Source organism: Ailuropoda melanoleuca, chromosome 16, assembly GCF_002007445.2.
Source record: "Ailuropoda melanoleuca isolate Jingjing chromosome 16, ASM200744v2, whole genome shotgun sequence".
Taxonomy (NCBI): domain Eukaryota; kingdom Metazoa; phylum Chordata; class Mammalia; order Carnivora; family Ursidae; genus Ailuropoda; species Ailuropoda melanoleuca.
The window spans coordinates 13,562,496-13,585,222 of NC_048233.1; the positions used below are offsets into that span (position 1 = coordinate 13,562,496).

The window sequence follows — 22,727 nt, forward strand, 5'->3', positions numbered from 1 at the left end:
ACTTACTCTGACAACCCATGTATACACAAAATTGTTTTGAAGCAGAATCCCTATTGTGTTATTTTATTTGTAAAACTTGAATAAAACCCTCCATTGCAATGGCAGAAATGAAAAAACAAAACTCAGTTGACTTAGTTTCAGGCTATGAACAGATTCAGAATCCTAGAATTTTAAGAATTAGAAGGGATATAACAGCCATTAAAGCTGTTGTCAAACTCCTTAAATTCCTGTGCTCCCTCTAGTCAGATTCATGGCTTCAGCCATCTTCTCTTGGATCTTGCTAGCTACATGTTTATTTAATGTTATTAACTTAGACGACTAATCACTTAAGATAAAAAAAGATAATTTGATAGAGAAAATACAGCAACATGGCCAGCATTCAAATCACTTCTGCTTCCTCAGCTTTAGTATTTTACTTAAATCTGATTTTTTTCCTTCTAACTTTATACTCATTTTAGCTTTTTAACTGTGGATTCCACCTTTTTCCAGATATGTATATGAACTTTTTCCACGAGGCATATGAATTTGAGCGCATTTGCATTCCTTGAAATTATCCAGCATATGCTTTTTGAGTTCGAACTATGTGTACATTACTGCTACTAAGCTTTGACAGGGCATGGAGATTAAAAAGATAGCATCAACCTTCACAGAATTCACTGTTTAGTGTATGTAAATTATCCATTTTATGAAATGCATATTCTTGTTAAATGAATTTTAGTTCTTGTTAAATGAGTTTTATTTAAGGAAATCTTATTTTTTCATGATTTTCAGTCTAAAGTCAACGAGCAAATGATATGTTTCACTTGGGGGAAAAGAGATCATTCCATATCCCTTTTTCCTGGCTCACACTTGAATCTCTTTGGGAAAAAATGACCATTAGTGTAATCTTTAATAAAACCTAGATATAGGGTGCCTGGGTGGCTTAGTCCGTTAAGTGTCTGCTTTCGGCTCAGGTCATGATCCCAGGGTCCTGGAATCAAGTCCCACATCAGGCTGCCTGCTCAGTGGGGAGTCTGGTTTACGGTCTCTCCCTCCCCACTGCTCGTCCTCTCTCTCTTTCTCTCTCAAATAAATAAATAAATAAAATCTTTAAAAACACCCTAGATATATAATAATAATAATAATAATAATAATAATAATGTCCAGTGTTAGAAACAAGTCACTTTGAATTCATACACTTAATATTCATGCTTTTTCATCATATGGCCTTAACCTACCTTTCTAAATTTCTTTTCTTATTCATATGCCCTATGTCTAAGTAAAACTTAATACTGGTTTTTGTCCATAAATCCCCTTACTTTCCTATAGCCCCATGCCCTTATTTCGTGCTTTACGTATTGGCAGAAAGGTACACAATATTTCTTCATTTTTAAATCTTACCTTTCATAGTCCAACTTAAACGTCACCTTTTTTGTGCAGACTGACCACGAACATAATATACATTCAGCATTGAATGTGCTTATTTATGATATGCTACTGTCCTTAGGTGGAAAAATGGCTTAAAAATGAAAGTAGAGTTGAATACTCAAATTACATACATACAGTGGACTGCCACATGATATTTAAAAATACTACATTATTCTAAAATGAGAATCTGTAGCATAGATAATTAAAGTTAAATTATTTTGTAAGAGATAGGTAATTATTTTAGTTTCTGTCAGAATGATTTTCCATCAGCAAAGGCTTTTCTTTCCCAAGGAAAGCTTAGTATTTTAGATGTAGAAAGTATATGGGAGTAACCTGAGCAGCATTGTTGATGGCATGACTGGCCACAAATCAAATAGAGCTAGCCAAATGTGGTACAGTAGTTGGGATTTCTTAGTATTCTTGATGTAAAATGATGACTCTCTGATGTCTAAGATGTTTTAGTTCTAGCATTCAGAAATAGTCCTTTCTGTGATCATTATTATATCAACACAACTCTTCTTTTGTTAGGAGCCCCCACGCCCTGTGCACCCAGCACCCTTACCAGAAGCCCCACAGCCACAGCGTCTGCCCCCAGAAGCTGCCAGCACATCTCTGCCTCAGAAGCCACACTTGAAGTTAGCACGAGTTCAAAGTCAAAATGGCATTGTACTGTCATGGAGTGTCTTGGAGGTAGATCGAAGCTGTGCCACTGTTGACAGCTACCATCTCTATGCTTACCATGAGGAACCCAGTGCCACTGTTCCCTCACAGTGGAAAAAGATTGGAGAAGTAAAGGCACTTCCCTTGCCCATGGCATGCACTCTCACCCAGTTTGTATCTGGCAGCAAATACTACTTTGCAGTACGAGCCAAGGATATTTATGGACGTTTTGGACCTTTCTGTGATCCTCAGTCAACAGATGTGATCTCCTCTTCCCAGAGCAGTTAAACCTTGGAGCCTTTATCTCTTCCTCTTCCCAAGTTCCACTTTTTGGTCTTGTTTTAATCTTGTGCATGATATCCATTGTAAAATCCACATTGTGCAAGATTTCTTGGACAGGTGTGTATATACACTACATTTGTTTATAATCAGAAGTGAAATAAACAGCCCATAAAGCAAGAATCTTTTCCTGGACAATTGAAGCTTCAAGGTTTTGAAATGTAAATGTGCACCTTGCTTTAGTTTTAAGGCTGGGGAATATGTGTGGGTGTTTATGTGTGTTTTTCCCTATTTATGTGTTTACTGCAGTGGAATCTCCCATTTCCATTCTCACATTTACTTCTCTTCAAGTATAAAGTAGATCAAGGGACCCGAGGTATGGTATGTAACTGGCATGATTCTGCTTCTGAGGGGTCTGTAGGTTCATAGCTAAATGACTTACACTGAAACTAAACAAAACCCAAAGAAAGAAAGAAAAAGCAAAATGGTTAAATAGTTTAAAATAGGTTAATTTGAACACAGGAAAGGATCTGTTCGTCTTTTTTCTTTTCTTGGTTGTTAATTAGGTAAAAAAGATCTGCATTGGCCCCCCTTTCCGAATCTGGCTCTTAAATTTATTTTGTGCCTTAAAGATTAACTACAAAAATAAACATGACCATTTGTCCATTGTCGATCTTCTCTTTCAGCCTTTTGCCCTTCATTTCTCCTTCATCTCTCCTTCATCTCTACTAAGTATAGTACATTCCCCTCAAGTCAATTTTAAACCAAGGCTTTTAGGTATATTCTTACCAGTGGCATCACTACATTTAACTCTAAAAATTTGACTTGCTCTTTTCTTCTAAGAACGTGAGTGCTTTTATGTTTGGTCACTATTTAAATTAACTGTGTAAAATGGACCAAGAGGAGAAAGACCATATTGTGTAAGAAAATCGTCCTTCAAACATATTTTAGAATTTATGTTGTATACTGTGTTAGAGATATGAAAGCAGTGCTAGTTCACTTTTTCACCCAAAGCATAGTATTATTTCATAGGTAGTAAGATTCACAAAATACAGTGAGCTAAAATATCAAAGGGAAAACTTTATTTCCTTATTATTCTCATATCATTTTTTTTCTGTTTTAACCTTTTAACTTTGTGTTGATGGTGCCAAGTTTTGTCTGATTTACCCCCTCTGTCAACTTTGGACAGAATTTAAAGTATATCCTTTGGGGTTATTTTATGTAACACTTAGATAATACTTTTCTGTGCGTCTCTGTTCCTGTTCAGAGTTAATCAAATTCCGTTTAGATCATGGATATTCAGTATGAGTGCCAGCTCTGCTGGTATCAGGTAGGTGTTCAAGTGTAAGTAGTTCAGGGCAGGAGAGAGAGGGTAAGTTTGGGGATGAGAGTATGGTTGGGAGTAGTTTGAAAGAAATTCATGGAGTTTGTGAAATAATTTTTCAAGTCATCTTCCCTCACCATATTTGAATTCATATTCCTACCTTCTCAAAATAAATTCATTTTTAATTTTTCTTGGGATTATCGGAGGGAGCTATCCCTTCTGCTAATGCTGCTTTGTTTGCAGTTTCGATGGCTTGTAATGGGAAGCATTCTAGTTGTGAAGAAACTCTCATTAGAGACTTCACCGGTCAGTATACTGTCACATTAGGTGTGAAGTTTGATTGATGCTGAAGAAAGCTTACAGATTGCCAAATATAAGTGCTCCAGAACCTTCCTTTCACTTTCAGAAAATGAGACCACAGTGAGAATTAAAGTTTTCTTGAATCCAGTTTGCCAACCATGTAGATGTTACTCATTCTAGGACTAATGATGATGGTAAAAGAAATTGTGAATGTCATGCCAACAAAAATTTTAAAAGGGAGAAACTAATCTTCTAGATGTGTATGAACACCTATCTATACCTGCATGTGTATGTTTTTACCTGCAGTGGTTGCATTGTTGATGATGTATTCAAGATCATTCCTGTCTACAGAATGGAAAGCCCGTGTTCAATTAAAAATGTTCTTTATTGGCCGGTTTTATGGTCATGTGATGACAATTGCTTACCTAGCCTAGAAAAGCTTCCCTTGGTGAATGTTTTTATTTATATTCACTAATCTTTTTTTTTTTTAAAGCTTTCATAGCATTATTATAATCAGGTGAAGAAAGCCCAGTAGAATGAAAATATTATTTTAGCCTATATTATGTGTCTTCTGTCAAAGAAAAAAATAAATTCTCAAATAGTAACCCTAAAAATACATTTACTACAGCAAAATAAAACTTTTTTCCCCAGATGGTGGAAGGAAGGTACAAAGAGAGACTGTAATTATTTGAGGAAAGTGTATATTATGAGATGTTCTCCTTGAATTAGCATGCCATGGGATTTATAGGAGGCAACAGCTCTGTTGAATTTACTGAAAAGTGCTAGGCTAGAACAGTAGGCATTTATTTTGGGCAGGTTTTGTTAATGAACTCTGACTTTGTTTTGTTTCCTTTGGGAAAGAGAATGGAGGACTCAACTAGAAATAGCTACTGATTACAAGACTATATTGTAGCAGTTCACACTCCATGGTACCTTTTCACAAAGTATTACACATAAGTTTGATTATCCCATTTTGGGAATGTGAGTTTGCTACAGTTTCAGCCTGACAGTACCTGTGTAAGTATTGCCTTATTGGAAATCCTGAAAGCTTCTGATATTTCAGCCTGAAATATAGGATGTTCATGTGGCATTTGAAGGTAATGGTGACGTTTGTTACTCTGTTTTGCATTTGGTCAGAGTAATTTTCATCATGTTTTAAGTGTAAGTGAGCCTCTTTTTACAATTATGTTCTCACCAGTGAATTTACAAAGTACAAAGACAACATCTGTTGTTAACTGTTAACTTTATGAGGTAACTATATCCCTGTTTCCCTGGACTCACTTTAAAATATGCAGAATATTGTGTACTGTTTCACACAGTAGATGTTCATGAGAGAAGTGATGAGTACAGCTTTCTTCTTGGAAAGTGAATATTTATTGGGATGCCATTTGCCTCACAGAGTGGTCCCTACTCGCCACACCCCCATTGCTGGATAATAAATGAAAGATTTATTGGGAAACATGACCGAAAGCAAGGAGCTTTGAATTTTTGGTACGTCTGTTGCAAAATTGCTTAGGCAGGCTGAACTATACAGTTCTCATAACTGTATTGAATAAGTGTTAACTTAGTTTTTGTCGTTTGCTCTTTTGCTTACATTTTCCAAATTATTTATGCAGCAAGGTGAATGTTAGTATTGCATGATATGCATTTATCTTGTTCCGCGAATTTTCCAGTACTGTACAAGATTAACAAAATAATGCCTGTGGTATCCTCTTCTCTTACTTTGGTACACTGTGATTTTTAGCACATTAGAGTACTGAAAAGACCTTTCAAGTGTTCTCCCAACTTTCCTTCTTGGGCTGTTTCAGAATCATATGACTTATTCGTTATTTTAATTTCATTGTTGACCACGCATTGGCCTGTTTTATTCTAATTTCCAGAAAAACCATGCCCCAATATTGGATTGTTGGAAATAATTCTATCTAAAACGAGTGTAGGATTCTGTCTTCCTTATTATTTAGAGTGATGCCCCTCTCCCACTTCTTAAAAAATTTTTGGACAGACAAAAAGAACAGTCTCATGAACTCTTTTTGTTAGTGCGGCAGCCTTAGAACTAATTCCTAAAATGCATTCCCCTTGGGCCAGCCATTGGGGAGGAATGATAAAACACATGCTTTGTTTTCTCTTCTTCAAATAGTTTTATCATGCTACGTAAGTTTTGTGTTTGTTGTTTTTTTTTTTTAATTTGTAGAGTCAGCTAAGTACCCATCATTTATATTTAAATGTTGGGTAGGGGGGGTTGTTTTTGGTTTTTTTCGTTTTGTTTGTTAATAAGGTAACTGGGCAATCAAACCTCTTTTGGGGATCCTGGCTTCATTACTTTCTCAGCCATTTCAAAATTAAATATAAAAAGAAATCCTTTGTAGGAAACTTGCATCCTGATTTTTCTTTATTGCAATTCAAAGTGTAAATAATAAGACAATGTAAGACCTTCCTAATGTCTAATATAAACTGGGCTATAGCAAGTTGCCCTATTTTTATTAGGTTTTGAAGGTTTTGTGGGGTTTTTTTCTTTTTTAAATGTACAGTAGAGTGGTGTCTGTATAAGTGTTAACTGTAGTGGGATTTTGTCCAGCAAGCCTGAAATTTATACTTTGAAATAAACTACTGGGTTTTTAACATTCTGAGTATTCTGATTCATTCTAATTATTCTTAGCCCTTGTGCTGCTTTTGGAAGTCTCTCACCTTGTTAAGAATCATCCATTATACTGTATAATATGGTTTTTATCTAACCCACTTGGCAATACCACAGCACTCAAACCACATACAATTCTCCGGCTTTGAAAGAGAAGTTACGTAGATTTGCTCCCAGATTAGATGTGATGCTTTTAACTAATGGGAGACCACATTAAGGTTATATTGTGTGCCTAGACCGTACCACAAAAGGCTCCGCTCATGCTTCTTAATGACCAGAAGGATCACGAACTGTATTTCTATTAGAGAGGTTCCTTTGAAAATGAAGCTCCACCACCCCCTAAGGCTTTGTCATTAAGTACATCCAGCCAGGGGAAGGAGAAAAAGCATGGAAGAGTACAGGTTCTTAGGGGCCAGGCCTGGAAGTGACACTAGTATCAGGTTCCTTTGTCAAAAACCCTATCACATGGCACAGCTATCTAGGGGAACCTGGGAGCTGTGGTCCATGTGGCCAGGCATGAAAGGAGAATACAGATCTGGGTGAGCAGTTTCTGCACTACTGTGTTGTATATAAACTTGTATGCTAAAGCCAGGAATTATTTATCTTCTAGAATATTTCTGCTACCGTGTGTCACCCTGGAGTGAATGTTTGTTGTAAAAAACTACAAAATCAACAGAAAATGAAAGTGACGGACTGAATTTTTATTAATATTTTATTAATTCTGAATGGAAAAACATAGCTAAAATAGTGCCTTTGGAATCTTATTTGCAACCTTCTATTCCCTTCTATTCCCTCAACTCCCTCCTTCATTTTTTGTCACGTTTCAAAATTGGTTTCATGGTAATAAAATCAAAGTCATAGGTCTCTGGCATGCCCTTGTGGAGAGTTTTGTTGAAACGGTTCCAGTGAAAAATAGGGAGACCACCTTGTACTGTGGGACCACTAATGGCATAGGCTGTGTACTCTGATGCGAGGTAGATATCTGCCACCTGGAAAGAGAAGAGACGGACATTTTAGAAAACCATTTGGAAAAAACTAGATTCCTGTTTTCCCTTGTAGGGTGTTTTTTTGTCCTCTTTTTTCTAAAGTCACAATATTAGTTCCCCTTTAAAATAAAATCTTGCAAGCTTAACAACATGTTCTTCCATAACCATTTGGTATTCAGATGTGAATTGAGTAGAAGGTTAACGTTTTGTGTTAACGTAGCCAAAAGTGTGAGATCTGGAGTCAGAATGCTCATATTCAGAATTCTAGCTCCAAAACTTGTTTAAAAATAACCCCTATAGGACTCAGTTTTCTCATTTGTGAAAGGGTTTTAATAACTGTACTTCGTAGAAGAGTTGTCATGAGGCTTAATGAGAGCACATGCTTGGAGCAGTGCCTAGAATGTATTCTTCAACAGAAGTTGTTATTAATCAGGGCAGTAACAAGCACTTTTAAAGTAGAAGGAACTCAATGTCAAAACACGAGGTCCATGTTTCTCAGAAGCACCTAAACACTGGATAGCAGCAGGTCTTAACCTTAGAGGAAAAAGAAGAAAATGTCTCATAACTTCTGATTTTCCACATATTCAAAATGGCTCAAGGAAAATGGTAATAAATTAAGTATACCCTTCAACAGAAACTCTTTTTTTTTTAAAGATTTTATTTATTTATCTGACAGAGATAGAGACAGCCAGCGAGAGAGGGAACACAAGCAGGGGGGAGTGGGAGAGGAAGAAGCAGGCTCATAGCAGAGGAGCCTGATGTGGGGCTCGATCCCATAACGCCGGGATCACGCCCTGAGCCGAAGGCAGACGCTTAACCACTGTGCCACCCAGGCGCCCCCAACAGAAACTCTTTTGATGAAAAATTGGCAGACTCCTCTCTCCAGAAGAAAGTAAAATTTGGCAGGTGGAAGGGTGGCTTGGGTTCTCTCAGGCAAGAAAGCAGAGGTAATTCTCTGTGTATTTGGGAATGGCTGTAACACTTGCACACTTTACTGAATGTTTGCAAATACCATTAACAAGAAATAAACATTCATTGGGGTTTTCATGTGTGTCAGGCTCTCTACATCCACTGAATTTTACTTTACACAAGATATTGGGGGTCATTAAAGCTGGAGCTTTGGTATCATCATATAGCTAAAAAATAGCTTGAGTAGGAACTAGACTATTCTAAAGCATCTTCTGTTTAGGCATTAGGCTCACAGAAAAAATTATGTGTAGGAGATGAGCATTTTTAACAGTTAACTCCACTTCTAACAGAATTTCTTCCAGAATTTAGGACTGAGAGTGCAAACAAAAAGACATACCTAAACCAGGAGTGCAAAAGAATGTGGCAGAATGATTCTTTTCCACCAACCACATGGCTAACTTGCACCCTCAGGCCACCCCAAATCCAGTTGCGTGGCCACTCTTTGAGGAAAAAAGACCCTGATCTGTAGTGGTCGCTGATTTGCATGGTGTAAAGACTCCTTCATGGCTGATTTCAAGCTGTCCACATGATGTGAACTGACTTTCACACAAGCCCTTATGAGCTGGCTTCAGCCAACCACTGCAAATAAGTAATACCTATTTATTACCTATAATAAGAGATGCATTACAGCACTTAATAATTCTACCATGGTGAAAACCCTTTAGTGCTTGTCCAATAAACTTGTTCCTTAAGCTAAATTCAGTTCCTGTTTAATGTGAAATCACAGTGCTCCCAATAATAGGTTCTTTGGGCTGTGGGCTAGTCTGGTAAAACTTATGACATCAACATCACCACCATCATCACGATGGTGTACATTTATAAATAACACAACATCGATATTAAATATTTATTCTTCACTACAATCCCATAAGGCAAGTGCTGTTATGTCTGACTGACAGATAAGGAAACAAACATTCCAAGATGATGGAATTTACTATTAAGCGGCAGAGCAGGGCATTAAAGTTCGGCAAGGAGACCTACTGCCAGAATCTGCGAAAGCTGATTCCTAAATTGAATTTAAGGTCAGAGACAATATTGTGCTTTATGCGCAAAAATCTCTGCAGCTTTGCCTTTGAGCAGGCCTAGATGCAGGTGAAAATTAAATTCAAAAGCCAATTGCATGTTACCTTCGTGTCGTAGCAACCTCCAGGACTTGGGTTAAGTGAGTTCAGGTCTTCACGACAGCAGATGGTATTGCAGGGATCGCCCTTACTGTAAGGGTCCTTCTTATAATCTAGGAGGAAACAGTGATGGGGAAGAGGGTGAGCACTGGCTGTTCTGACATACACCCGCCCACAGGAAGCTTTTTGGAATTTTTCAAGTCTAGATAATCAGACAGTTCCCCCCCCCCCCAGTGGCCTCATTGGCCCAGCAGCTCTCCAGAACCTTGCACAGTGAAGAGTGGATGGAAGAGTGAATAAAGGATAAATGTGCGTCACTGTTTTTCAACAAAATAGATACAAATTTGATACTGTTCATCAAAAATAAGTATTTATGAATAATTTTTGTTTTATTAGCTGCTTCTGTCCTTGGAAGAAAACCTGTGTTAGGGTTGGGGGGGGTAAAAAGAAAGTACTCTGTATGGGTTATTTCTTCTGTGTTTCACATATTTTTTTCAGTGAAAAAAATCTGTAGCATCTTCTTCCCTGTCATTTTATAAAAGAGGACAAAATTCTTTCGAGTATAAAATATGTATAGTATTGATTGAATACTAAATAACTCAATAACTTCTTATAATTCCTTGTAGTACAGAGGTGGATTCTTTACATGAGAAAACTTACATGGATAAGAAAAGGAATTTTGAGGGATGATTCTTGAGAAATGTGTTACGTACTGTTGTATCGCATGATATATTTCATGGATGCCATATCGGTCACGTCCCCTTGGTCACGCCGGAAGATTTTGGCTCTTGAAGCCATATCATAGGAGTACTCCAAACCCAGCTTCTGAACTAACATTGGATAGCCACTCCATCTGTAGATTTTTTCATGGAAAGGAATGTTGTAGGAGGGCCAGTATCCTGATTTGGGATGGAAAGGAAGGGTGAGATTGACAGGGAGACAGAAAAGAGAGATGGAACAAAAGACATGTTATTAGTGATAGTTTCTTTTGGAAATCGGCACAGGTGTGTGACTGCAAAATGATACTATAAAGAAAATAAACCTTTGAATGTGAACACTGGCCTTCAAACCGATCCTTTTAAATTTACAGAATCAGTATCCCTCTGGATGGTTCCATTAGGGAAAGAAGAGCATCAGAATTCTTTGTTTTTCACCCAAAATTCTTAAAGCAATCTATTAACCAGAAAATAACCTTATGATTTGGATAACAAAGTGTAACACGGAGCAGCCTGGGGAGCTGGTTTTAAGTGCCCCTGGTTCCTGAAATGCCAAGAGACAGTTTCACAGCATGGCCCTAACAGTGTGGCCAGGTGCCAATCACAGGACAGTGGAAGAACACTGTACCTAGAGTTCAGAAAACCTGAAGTCTAGGCTCAGGGCTGAATCACCAGGTCTTAGGCAGTTAACCTCACTTTATTTGCTCTTTTTAACAGGGAGAGGGAAAGGGAGAATCCATAATTTGAGGAGATTGGAGATGATCTTTAAGGTTCCAGCAGGCTTTAACTTCTTCGTAAGCATTCCTTAAGGCTTAGTTTCATCCCAAGCTTCATAGCGTGCCAAGGCCATAGAGTGCATTCGTCACTAAGCATCAGACACGTGACACAGCTCCAGTACCATCGATATTTCAGGAACAGCCCCGATTCCAGTGGCTTGGCTATTGTCTGTAGGACAGTTAGTCAACATGGACTCCTTCACCATTCAGGGTTGACTTCCCACCTCCATATTGTCTTGGCCTTTGTCTGCCTTTCTCCCTTTTTAATGTTTTATGGGATCCCGTACTCAGGGGTGAGGTTACAGAGATTTAAAAACATGACAAGAAAAAGACCAGCATCAGGAAGAACTGAGATAAAGACAACACTGAATTGACAGGCTAAAATCATGTTCGTTACTATAGTATAGCTAGGTTATACATAGACTTAGGGGTTAAACTGCCTGGATCTGAAGCCCTGGTTCTGCCATCATTGGGTATGTGACCTTAGACAAATTATTCAACTTCCCTGGGCTTTAGTTCCTTCATCTATAAAATGTGAACAATGCAAGTACTTACCTTCCGAGGAGGACGATGAGCATGAAATGAATTCAAACAGATGGACTGCTTACAATAGCATCTAATACTTGGTAAGCATTAGGTGAATATTAAGTATTATAATTATTATACTTCTCTTTATGTGAACGCAGCTCCAATGAAATCAAAATGGCTGCTTTACACTTCACGTTTTCATAAAGCTTCGTGACTTACAAAAACATTTAAAACGGATAATCTTGTATAATCTCACAACAACCTAATGATGTATATAAGCATTCCCATCCCTCCTTATAAGAACGAGATAGAGGTTCAGAGATGCCCGATACCTCCCTTCTGACCAAGGGCTTCCAGCAATATACCACAGCTGCTTCCAAATTCTAGGAGATTTGTGGAACTTTCTGTCTTTTATTATAATGGCTATATGATATCACGTAAGTGTTTGGGCAAATCACATGTTTCTGAGCCTTTCTTTCTTTACAGTAAAATGGTAACCATGCTACTTATCTGGAAGTGTATTAATGAAGATCAAACAAGAGAACGTAAGTAGAAGGCCCCACTATATCCTACTATATACTACTAGTATAGAGCAGACAATGAATTCGACTCTCTGTTCTTCCCACCGCCGGCAAAACAGCTACACATGGATCAGCGTCAGATTTTTTTTTAGTCTCAGGGTAGCTTTCTTCATGGGATCTAGGAACAAGATCGCAAAGAACCGGCCTGCCGTTCTATAATCAGCAGCAGTTCAAGAAAAGACCTTGCATCATCTGTGCCCTTTAACACACATCTCCCTCTTGAGGCTGCTCATTTTATCAGGCCCTCATGAGCTCGAAGGGCCAGGCTTCAAGGTCAGACCGCCGACTTCCCAGTTTTGAATTGCCATCCTAACCAGTGACCGCCAGTGATTTAACGTCTCTCTTGACCTGGTGGTATCTGATCTTTTGGCAACTGAAGTCTCCACCTTCACTAACTGTTTTCTGAGTATTATGAGCATTTGGTTGGTGTCATCATAATATGTCTGGGACCTGGGAGCGGGCCGGGCCTAATTCCCGACGTCCATATCTTCCCTTGGTTCCCTTCCTGCTCACCTATCAGCCGAGCTATTGCAACGGCTTCCACGGTTTTCAGGCCTCCCTTTGTTGGACCTTGTCCCCTTGTCAAATTGCTGAGCTCTTTTCTGACCTTTAACCGTCACTCAGACATCATCTTCACTCTCATTTATTCAACAAAAATGCACATTTGTTGTGTGGGCCCCGCACCGTTTGATGCAAGATAAGGGTGCTTGCTTTGTTTCAGCAATGTGCTCAAGAACTTACAAGAATCATCGCAATTCGTTCTCATGACAACTTGCTGAAATTACAAAGGCCCGCACTCCCACATCCCAAAACTCTTAGAGGCCAGATAATTCAGAACTCAGGGTTTGCAGATTTTAGGACAGCAACGGGGTGTGCATATTACATATGACATTGCAGTCTCTGTGGGCCACACCTCAGAACCAAAGGCATTGAAACTTCTGTAGCCTTATGTGTAGTCTCCCCGGAGGAAAGGAAAGAAAGACTAAATCTTTCAAGTCTGCCAAACTACCAAAGGGGTCGTTTTTGCTACCAAAATGAGGTCAGATCAGGTCATATTTTGCTACTAAGTTTGCTAGGAAAAAACAAAAAAATTTTGAAATGGACAAAGTGAGGCTTGGAGAGAGTGGATCATTTGCCCGAGGTTTTGAGGAGCAGAGATTCAAATCAAGGCGGTGTCACTCTAAAACCCACGCTTCAAACGTCGGGGCTCTGGTCTTGCCCTCCAGACCCGCCTTCTCTGATCCTCCCACTGACCGTGCCCCCACCACCCCCCCACCCCCCCCGCTGGGCTTGGTGCCGCGCACGTTATGACCGCTCTTCCCTTCTGGGTTCTAACGGCTGTTCACGTGCCTCGCCTCCTCACCAGAATGAGTTTCTAAAGGTCGCAGATTTGTACCTGCAGCCATGCTTTTCCAGTCCCTGGGCCAGGGAAGCACTTCGGTAAGTATTTGCTGAATTTGACTAAAGGCTTTACCCAGGAACCCAGGAGAGAAGGTAATACTAGAGCTATGAGAAGTCCTAAGACTATAAATGCCTGGCTTTGTCCCAAACTATACAATGTCATGTAAGAGTTTGAGGGGCAGTTTTACATGTCGTGCTGAACCTGGTAATTCTTTCCCAGCATAACTAGCAATGGCTTCCCCATCCTTTCTTCCCCACCATACACCCTCCCCGTTGTACGGTCCCATCCCACACACTCCCCACCACATATGCATGCACACCCACAGACTCATCAGGCTTCCAGACTTCTGGCGTAAAGACAGTACCTTTCCGTAGCACCTCCGTCTGGTCGGAATATTCTACGTATGTAGGAATTTGCTCCACAATGTACAGAGTGCCTGTGTCAAGGCTATGCTTCGGCTTTACCTTCTTCAGGTCCAGAACCATGTACTGATTGTTATAGGTGCCTGGAATATTGGGAGACACGAAGTACGGTATGGGTTTGGCTCTACTGGTTAACTCGAAATCTAGACCTACGTACCTGCCTAAAAGCTCTTCTGCTGGCCACTTACCAGAGTTGAAGTTTGAGAAGACCTCTGCCCACTGCCTGCCATCATTTGCCATCATATTGGCCACACGGACTCTTTGCCACGCGAGGAGGGACTGGGGTACCACGAGCTTTAGTAGGGTCTTATTATACACGCTGTTTGTGGTCTGTAGCAATATCAGACCACTGCTAAGAATGTAAAAGTCATCCAGAGACTCCAAAAACCCTACAGGAGAGACAAATATACAAAGCAGCATACATATAGCTGGTATATCCAACGAACATTATCAGTATAGAGCTTTGTATACACAACACACTCTGCAGACAATATCCATTATTATGGTCCTTGATCGGCAGTAGCCTCTCTTGGTTTGGGCTCAGCTCTGCGGCGGTTACTTAACAGCTGCTTATAAAAAGGGGCCAGTGGACCTCTGATCCTAGATTCTTTATTGATATTTTTGATTTTATAATTTAGACGATAAAAATATATTACATCAGGACTACACCAATTTTCCAAAATGATAAACAGAAATAGATCCCCACGAACTAGGATTTTGCTGGAGAACTTATAATTAGGGAGGGCTATTAACAGGGTTCATTGTTGGATAATAAGATTATGGATGTCTTCTTTCTTCTCTTTCTACTTTTCGGTATTTTCAAATTTTACATAATGAGTCTACAGTGATTTTTAGAAAGAGGAAAAACATCTACACTTACATAAGTAAACATGGTTTTGAAACTAGGATCTTGACACTCAATGCTTTTTTTACATGTTGGCAGCAATACAGGAAAATCAGTGAAGCCACAAGTCTTTTTTAAAGGCCTATATTGTGCTTTATGCTGTGATGATTGTGGTAGAAATCAGAGTATTATCAGATACAGCTGTAACAATGAGGCAGGATATACCGTCACCAGTAACGAGTTGTGATGGACGAATTGTCCGTGGTGAAGAAACATCGGAGAAGAACCCAGTGAGCGAGTTAGAAGGGAGCAAGGTAAAAAGGTCCTCTGGTGCTTCCCAAACTTACGCCATTTTTATACCACCTTATCATTTCTGCCATGTCTGATCACTTGTACTATTATTTACTTACTATTTTTTCCCTTAAATTAACTCTCTTTTCAAACTTAAAATACTTAACTTGTCACATACAATAATATCCAAGGCAATGTTTTGGCTTTTTGTTTAATGTGTTTCAGAAAACACATTAAAACAAAATCACCTGCCCATAAACCACCTAGCGCCACCTCACCAGCACTACGCAGGCCACACATGGAGAAACACCAGTGCATCTGAAGCTTTTGTAGTCAGGAAGAACAAGATGAAGCTCAGAGAGGTGAGGGCACCTGTCCAGGACCATACAGCCAGCTGCTGGCAGACCTGAGCCTAGAGTGCAGGTCCCTGATCCAGTCCCGCGCTCTTTCCACTAAGTGTGAATACCTATGCACAGCCTTCACGGCTCTCCTTCCAGCTTAATGAAGGCTGGAGGAGGAAAGCTTCATGGACAAAGTACACCTGGAACTGAGTCTGGAAGCTTGTATAAGAGTTGACTAGGGGGCACCTGGGGGCTCAGTCGGTTAACCAACCGACTCTTGATTTGGGCTCAGGTCATGATTTCATTGTTGTGAGGTCAAGCCCGCATAGCGCTCTGTGCTCAGTAGTGACTTTCCAGGAGATTCTTTTTCTTCCCTCTCCCTCTTCCCCTGCCCCTCCTCAAACTGATGCTCTCACTCTCCAAAATAAATAAATAAAATCGTAAAAAAAGATAAAGAGCTGACTCGGTAGAGAGCAGTGAGCACCACAGGTATGAACAAAGACGTACAGCAGGAGTAGAGTGGCTAGGAGTTTGGAAGTTTTGGGAGGTGGAGGCAAAGAAACATTAGAAAATACAGTTGGCCAAAGAAGACATCCAGATGGCCAAGAGACACATGAAAAGATGCTCAACATCACTCATCATCAGGGAAATGCAAATCGAAACTACAAGGAAATACCACCTCACACCAGTCAGAATGGTTAAAATCAAAAACTCAAGAAACAACAAGTATTAGTGAAGATGTGGGGAAAAAAGGAACCCTTGCTTGTTGGTGGGAATGCAAACTGGTGCAGTCCCTGTGAAAGACAGTGTGGAAGTTCCTCAAAAAGTTAAAAATAGAACTACTCTATGATCCAGGAATTGCACTACAGAATATTTACCCAAAGAATATGAAAATACTAGTCCGAAGGGATACGTGCCCCCCTATGTTTATTGCAGCATTATCTACAATAGCCAAACTATGGAAGCAGCCCAAGTGTTCATCGATAGATGAATGGGCAAAGAAGAGGTGGTGCATATATATACGTGGAGTATTACTCAGCCATCAAAAAGAATGAAATTGCCATTTGCAACGACATGGATGGAGCTAGAGTGTGTTACGCTAAGTGAAATTAAGTCAGAGAAAGACAAATACCATATGATTTCACTTAAATGTGAAATTTAAGAAACAGAACAAATGAATAAAGGGAAAAAAGAGAGATAAACCCAAACCCAGACTCTTAATTACAGAGAACAAACAGATGGTTACCAGAGGGGAGGTGGGTGGGCAGCATGGGTGAAAGAGGTGATGGGGATTCTTTTCTTCTGATGAGCACCGAGTAATGCACAGAATTGTTGAATCGCTATATTGTACACCTGAAACTAATATAGCACTTCACGTTAACACACTGGAATTCAGATTAAAAAAAAGAAAATATAGTTGGACATTCATTCATTTATTCACTCAATGAACAAGCTATTGTGCATCTCCTCCAGGCCTGGTCGCTATGGCTAGGGTGCAGTCAAATAATGGGATCACCTGCAGCTACAGATGCAATGGGAGTCAGAGAGCCTGCATTTCAGTTCCCTGCCCTGCAGCTCACAAATTTGGCACTTCTTATTTTATCTCTCTGTTCCTCGTTCCCTTCCTATGATAACCTGGGACTAAGTGATGTCATCCAGCACCAACGGTGTAATTTTAATTTCTGGAAATTTCTGAGTCGGAAAGTTACATGATGAGGGCCGTGTCCAACCGACTCATAATGAACCTCCACAAGGCTGTCGTTGGCCTATCAGAAGTCTGTATACATGACAGAAGGTTGCACATTCCAGGTGGGATAAGGCTTGAAGGCACCCTTGAGTGAAATTTTAAGGGCCAACTCCTCTTGGAAGATACAGCCTGGACGTTGGATGCACGACTTCACAAGCAAAGCGTGGGATGGATTTCAATGACCGGCCATTCGCCTCTCGGGCTGGGGTCATTTTGCAGTGTTCAAACTGTACAACCGTACTTGGCAGCCTTGGGCAAGCTCTCTGGGAGAACATCTCCACGGAGAGGAATGTCGTATTTCTGGCATAATAAACTTGCTAATTCCCTCCTTGTAGCAACCTCAATGAACACAAGAGGGCAGGCGTTCTTTAGTATGTGTGAGTGACTGCCACTAACATGTAAGGAGCCGTGGTTCATCCAAGAGCAAGACTGTTCATTAAAAATGGAAAAACGTAGGCCACCCAGAGTTCTGGAACAAAGAGAATGAATTGGCTTGCAAAACAGCTCTAGTCAATACGGTTAATTCTATAGTTTAGAGTTTAAGATGAAATAAAAAGGAAAAGGCCGAGTGGGTTCAAAGTCCTGGACCATTACAAGAGAAACAAATGTTCTCGGGCAGTGTTGAGTTATATTCCTGCTTTTATCAGTCATTAGCAGCTTTGAAAGGCAGACAATTCTAGATCAGGGGAAGTGAAACGTTCAAATATGAAAGCCAGCCTGCAAATAACATGTCATAGTTCGTTGCTGAATTTAATTAAGAAATAAAAGGGAACCCTCGGGGAGCCTGGGTGGTGCAATCATTAAGCGTCTGCCTTCGGCTCAGGGCGTGATCCCAGTGTTCTGGGATCGAGCCCCACATCAGGCTCCTCCGCTATGAGCCTGCTTCTTCCCCTCCCACTCCCCCTGCTTGTGTTCCCTCTCTCGCTGGCTGTCTGTCTCTGTCAAATAAATAAGAACTTAAAAAAATAAATAAATAAAGGGAACCCTGACAGTTAATAAATCTCAAGACTTAAAACAAGTCACTTGAATCACAAAAATAACCAGAGACCACTACCCTTGAATGCCAGTTAGACCTCCTGCTAAGTACAACCCAGAAAAAACGTAGCCTTGTTATCCTATCAGGTGCCTTTAAACTGCGCTCATTCCCATAGTGCGTTAATTAGCTGCTCTAAAGCTCCAAAGACCAAACACCCTCATTTTTTCCCAAAAGAGTAGAATCAGTGCTGACCAAGATCATAACTAACACACGTGTCAGCATCAGGAGTATGGATCATGTGTATAAAAAGAGCTGTGCTGCGTTTCTTCACACACACGCCACTCCGCCATGTTCTCTGCAATGTGACTTTGCAGCATCTCCCATCAAAAGATGTGTCTTTCCCCATCTCCGCAACCTGGGCTGGATTTGGAACTTGCTTCAGCTAAAAGAATGGGCCAATTCTGAGGCTAGGCCTCAAGAAACCTTGCACACTTCTGCTTACTGTCCCGGAACCTTGTTGTTGTCTTGTAAAGAAGCCCCGTTGACCCTGGTGTCTGTGAGAGAGGCCACGTGGAGGGGGACCGACCATCTCAGCTAAGGTCAAGTTCTAGCCCGCCAACCCCCAAACGTGCAAGGGAGTTCTTCCAATGTCAGCAGAGCTGCACACCCACTGCACTGACAAGCACGGATGCATGGACGTGAGCAGCTGAGGGGTCTAGAAAGAGCCACTAAGCTGACCTGTGGACTCAAAAGCAATAGTAATCACATACTGTTTCCAGCCACAAAGTTTCGGAGGTTATTTTTTATACAGAGAAAGCAAACTGATACAATGATAATCATCCAATTATACAACATATTTTGTTTTAAAAGGTCTTACTGCCATTTGATATTAACACAGGTGGATCTGACACTTTGGGAACTCTTTCTTCCTTTCCTCTTCCAAGAAAAAACAAAATAACTCTGTGCCATGCTTTCAGCTTTTCTGCTTAGCCTCTTACCCCTATGGAAGAGGGGCAGTGTCCCTCCTCTGCCCTGTGGGGGGCACCAGCCTGTGCTGGGCGGTCTGCCTTTGTGTGCGTTACACACACAGTATATCCCAAGCACTGTGCAGGGATTCCCAGTTCAGAGACCATCTCGAATTCCCTCCAGAGCTTTTCTGAAAGGATCATGCCCTGACGGCCCTCCCTGCTCCCCTCGGCTGCCCGTAGAGCCTCCACCAGCACCTCTGGTCTCCAGCTGCTCCCTGCGGCCTCACCCTCAGCAAGGGAAGCCCGGGCTGGGGAGGGGGGGGTGCCCTGCAATCCCAGGACACAAAGTCCGACAGCCGCTTATTTTGCCTGCTCGACAAGGGACTCCGTCTTCCGGCCTTCCAGCGTGCCATTTACTTGCTTGTCTTCCTGCCAAGATCCTAACTGGTCACCATCAATCTCCACCTCTCCTTCCAGTGATTTTCCCCTTTCTGCCTAATCCTGCAGCCGGGGGGATTCAGACTCACATGAGCCCGAGCTGCAGAGACAGTACCCTGCAGTAAAGGAGCGAGTAGGTCTCTTAAATGTCCTTTCGAGTGGCAGCAACAAGTCGGCTTTGTAGCTCATCGACATTCTGTTACTGTCCACATCCAAACGAAATCTGCTTTTCTTCAATAGTGAATTATCAACTTATTTACTTTCTATGAATTTGTTTCCTTTTTCCTTTTCCATCTATCCCATAGCATGTAAGATCCATCAGGACAGGGCCTTTTTCTGTCTTGTTCACTCCAGCACCGAGAAGAGGATTTGACACATAGTAGGTGCTCACTAACTGTTAAATCTAAGGAAGAAAGAGAAGAGAGTGGTGACTCACCCTGACCGGGTACCTACCATACACCGAATATCTGCTTTAGAAGGATGGACACTGTCATCTGATCTTCACAAACATGGCACTTCGATGAGCTCTTTTTTTAAAAAAAAACACTCAGCTACTTAAAGCGAATAAACAGCATTTTCAGGAACAAATCTAAGACTGACTCTCAACACATGCCTCTTCCACTACACCCTATGCCTGACGAATGTGATGGGGACTGATGTGTCGTCTTGCAAATGGCAACAACAATTAACGACTTGTGCAATGGAGCAAATACAGTAGAAACAATGGAGGGGCGCCTGGGTGGCACAGCGGTTAAGCGTTTGCCTTCGGCTCAGGGCGTGATCCTGGCGTTATGGGATCGAGCCCCACGTCAGGCTCCTCTGCTATGAGCCTGCTTCTTCCCCTCCCACTCCCCCTGCTTGTGTTCCCTCTCTCGCTATCTGTCTCTATCTCTGTTGAATAAATAAATAAAATCTTAAAAAAAAAAAAGAAACAATGGAAAAGAGAGTGAGTCATGGGGAGTTGCCGGTGTAAACAGGGTGGAGTAAGGGAAAATCACCTTACACAAGTATGGAAAGTAAAGTGGGATTTCTAAGATATAGGGGAGGAAGTTTCGTGAGCTAGGAGGGGGAGAGACAGCTGTGGCCTGGGCACAGGAAGGCAGCAGTGTCCCGGGACGATGCCGAGAACAAAAGAAAGGTACTTCAGAAAACAGAAATGAAGTGCCGTAAAATCTATCTACAATCCTTCAAACAGGTGCCCTTGTTCTACTTTTCTTTCTTTTCTTGCCTTGGTTCTACTTTTTAAAAGGCAGAAGACATAAATCTTGGCATGCCTTAACTCGCGGAGTGTATATATTTCAGCTTGACGATGCAAGGATCCGAGATAAAGGACGTAATGTGGAGTTAGTAAAAGTACTTATAGTACTCGAAGTAGGCAGTTTTGTGACTTATGAAGGTGATGACATGATGGATTATGAGGGAGGCAGCTACATTTTCTTGGAGCTCGGAGACTCTTCTTTCTTCTTCCTGTGCACCTTCTTTCAAGGATTTGAACTTCATACAAGAAAAGGCTGAGCAAAGTCTTCGCTGAAGACCCGTAGAATTGCCAGCGTCTCAGTGGATGGGCTTGGATCTGGCGTGTTGGAATCACCTGCTGGCATGTTACAAATGCTCCAGCCCAGACCAACTGAGTAAGAATTTCTATGGATGGCACTTGGCATTTGCGTTTTTAGCAAGCTCCCCTGGGAATTTTAAGTCTAAGGGGTGTGTATATGTGTGTGTGAGTGAGGTGATGGGATGCCTGGATGTCATGCAAAGGAGGGACACCTGCAGGCTTGAGGAGACACACGAAGTGCATTAGAGAACCTCACCTAAAGATAATTCAGCTTGAAGACTCAGCTGCTTAGGAATCATTGCTACTGGAATCCTCAATTAAAACACTCTGAATAGATGCCAGCTTTGTTCCCCAGCAAGAGCTCCACCCCCATGGCATGCCTGGGAGGGCCTTGGAGCTCATGGCTCTTTTTTAGTTTTAACCCTGTAACTTAAAAGCAAACTGGACCCTTCCTGAAACAACAACAACAACAACAAACAACGGGTATTTATAGTCAGATATATTGCGTTTGAACTCAGTCCCCAACCCCTGAGTCTGGTGATTTTGAGCATGTTATTTAACTTTTCTGAACTTTTTTTTTTTTTAAATGCAGATACAATACCCTCCTTGTGAGGTTTTCATGAAAATTAAATGACATCATACACACCAAATGTTTAACGTAGTATCAGTCACAGCAGCAGGCACATAAGCAGGAAATAAACGAATACTGGGGTTTTTTAAATTTCAATAACAAGTTGAGCACAAACAAGTTTATAGCAATTTATTTAAAACTTGAGTGCTGCCTAAACCCCATAAAACTAGTTAGGTCCTATTCAAGTCAATTGTAATCAGGGTGGCTACAGAGAGGGGTCGCTTCAAGGTCCAACCTCTGTGCCGAATATACAGGATTGTGTGTGAAATGTCTCAATAATAATAACTGAACATCTTGGATTCCTGTTTTCAAACCAAAGTTGTAAGAGAGAGCAGTACGGAGAGAGACGATTCCAATCATTGTAAGGCTATGTGCTGGTTCTGGGGGCACGGGGTGAACGTGGAGTAAATGAACACGAAATATGAGTATGGACTCTGAAGAAATTATGCATTGGGTACGAGGAAAGCTCAAAGGAAAGAGCTTACTCGGAACAGAATTGAATAAAAAAAAAAGGCAAAGATATCTGGAAAGTCTCCAAATTTTTGGAAATTAAACAATACACTTCCAAGTGAGACATGGATTAAAGAAATCATGGGAGAAATCACAAAATATTCTAAACTGAAGGAAAATGAAAACAAAACATACCAAAATTTGTCAGGTGCATTGAAAGGAGTGCCTAGAAGGAAATTTATAATTTTATTTTCTTATAGTAGAAAGCAAGAAAGATAAATTACCTAGGATTCTGCCTTAAGAAGTTAGAAAAAAAAGTTGATGAAGTGCAAGAGAGAAAATGATAAAGATAAGAATGGAAATCAATGAGGAGGAAAATG

The 22,727-nt window shown here is 40.8% G+C and overlaps 2 protein-coding genes across 5 annotated transcripts in view; one reads left to right on the forward strand and one right to left on the reverse strand.

The window, feature by feature from the left end:
* ATF7IP (activating transcription factor 7 interacting protein) overlaps positions 1-6,591 on the forward strand; it is a 121,191-nt gene extending 114,600 nt beyond the window's left edge. For all 4 annotated transcript variants that reach the window (XM_019798301.2, XM_002917971.4, XM_019798300.2 and 1 more), the window contains one exon: positions 1,936-6,591. In XM_019798301.2, the coding sequence (XP_019653860.1) occupies positions 1,936-2,355 (420 nt within the window). In that variant the 3' untranslated portion in view covers positions 2,356-6,591. The remainder of the gene's footprint in view (positions 1-1,935) is intronic.
* Positions 6,592-7,285: 694 nt separating this feature from the next.
* The window catches only part of PLBD1 (phospholipase B domain containing 1), a 37,857-nt gene continuing 22,415 nt past the window's right edge, over positions 7,286-22,727 (reverse strand). Inside the window, exons 7-11 of the mRNA XM_034646031.1 lie at positions 14,295-14,495; positions 14,049-14,189; positions 10,395-10,580; positions 9,688-9,794; positions 7,286-7,594 (exon numbers count right to left, since the gene is read on the reverse strand). Of these exons, the coding sequence (XP_034501922.1) occupies positions 7,412-7,594; positions 9,688-9,794; positions 10,395-10,580; positions 14,049-14,189; positions 14,295-14,495 (818 nt within the window). The 3' untranslated portion in view covers positions 7,286-7,411. The remainder of the gene's footprint in view (positions 7,595-9,687; positions 9,795-10,394; positions 10,581-14,048; positions 14,190-14,294; positions 14,496-22,727) is intronic.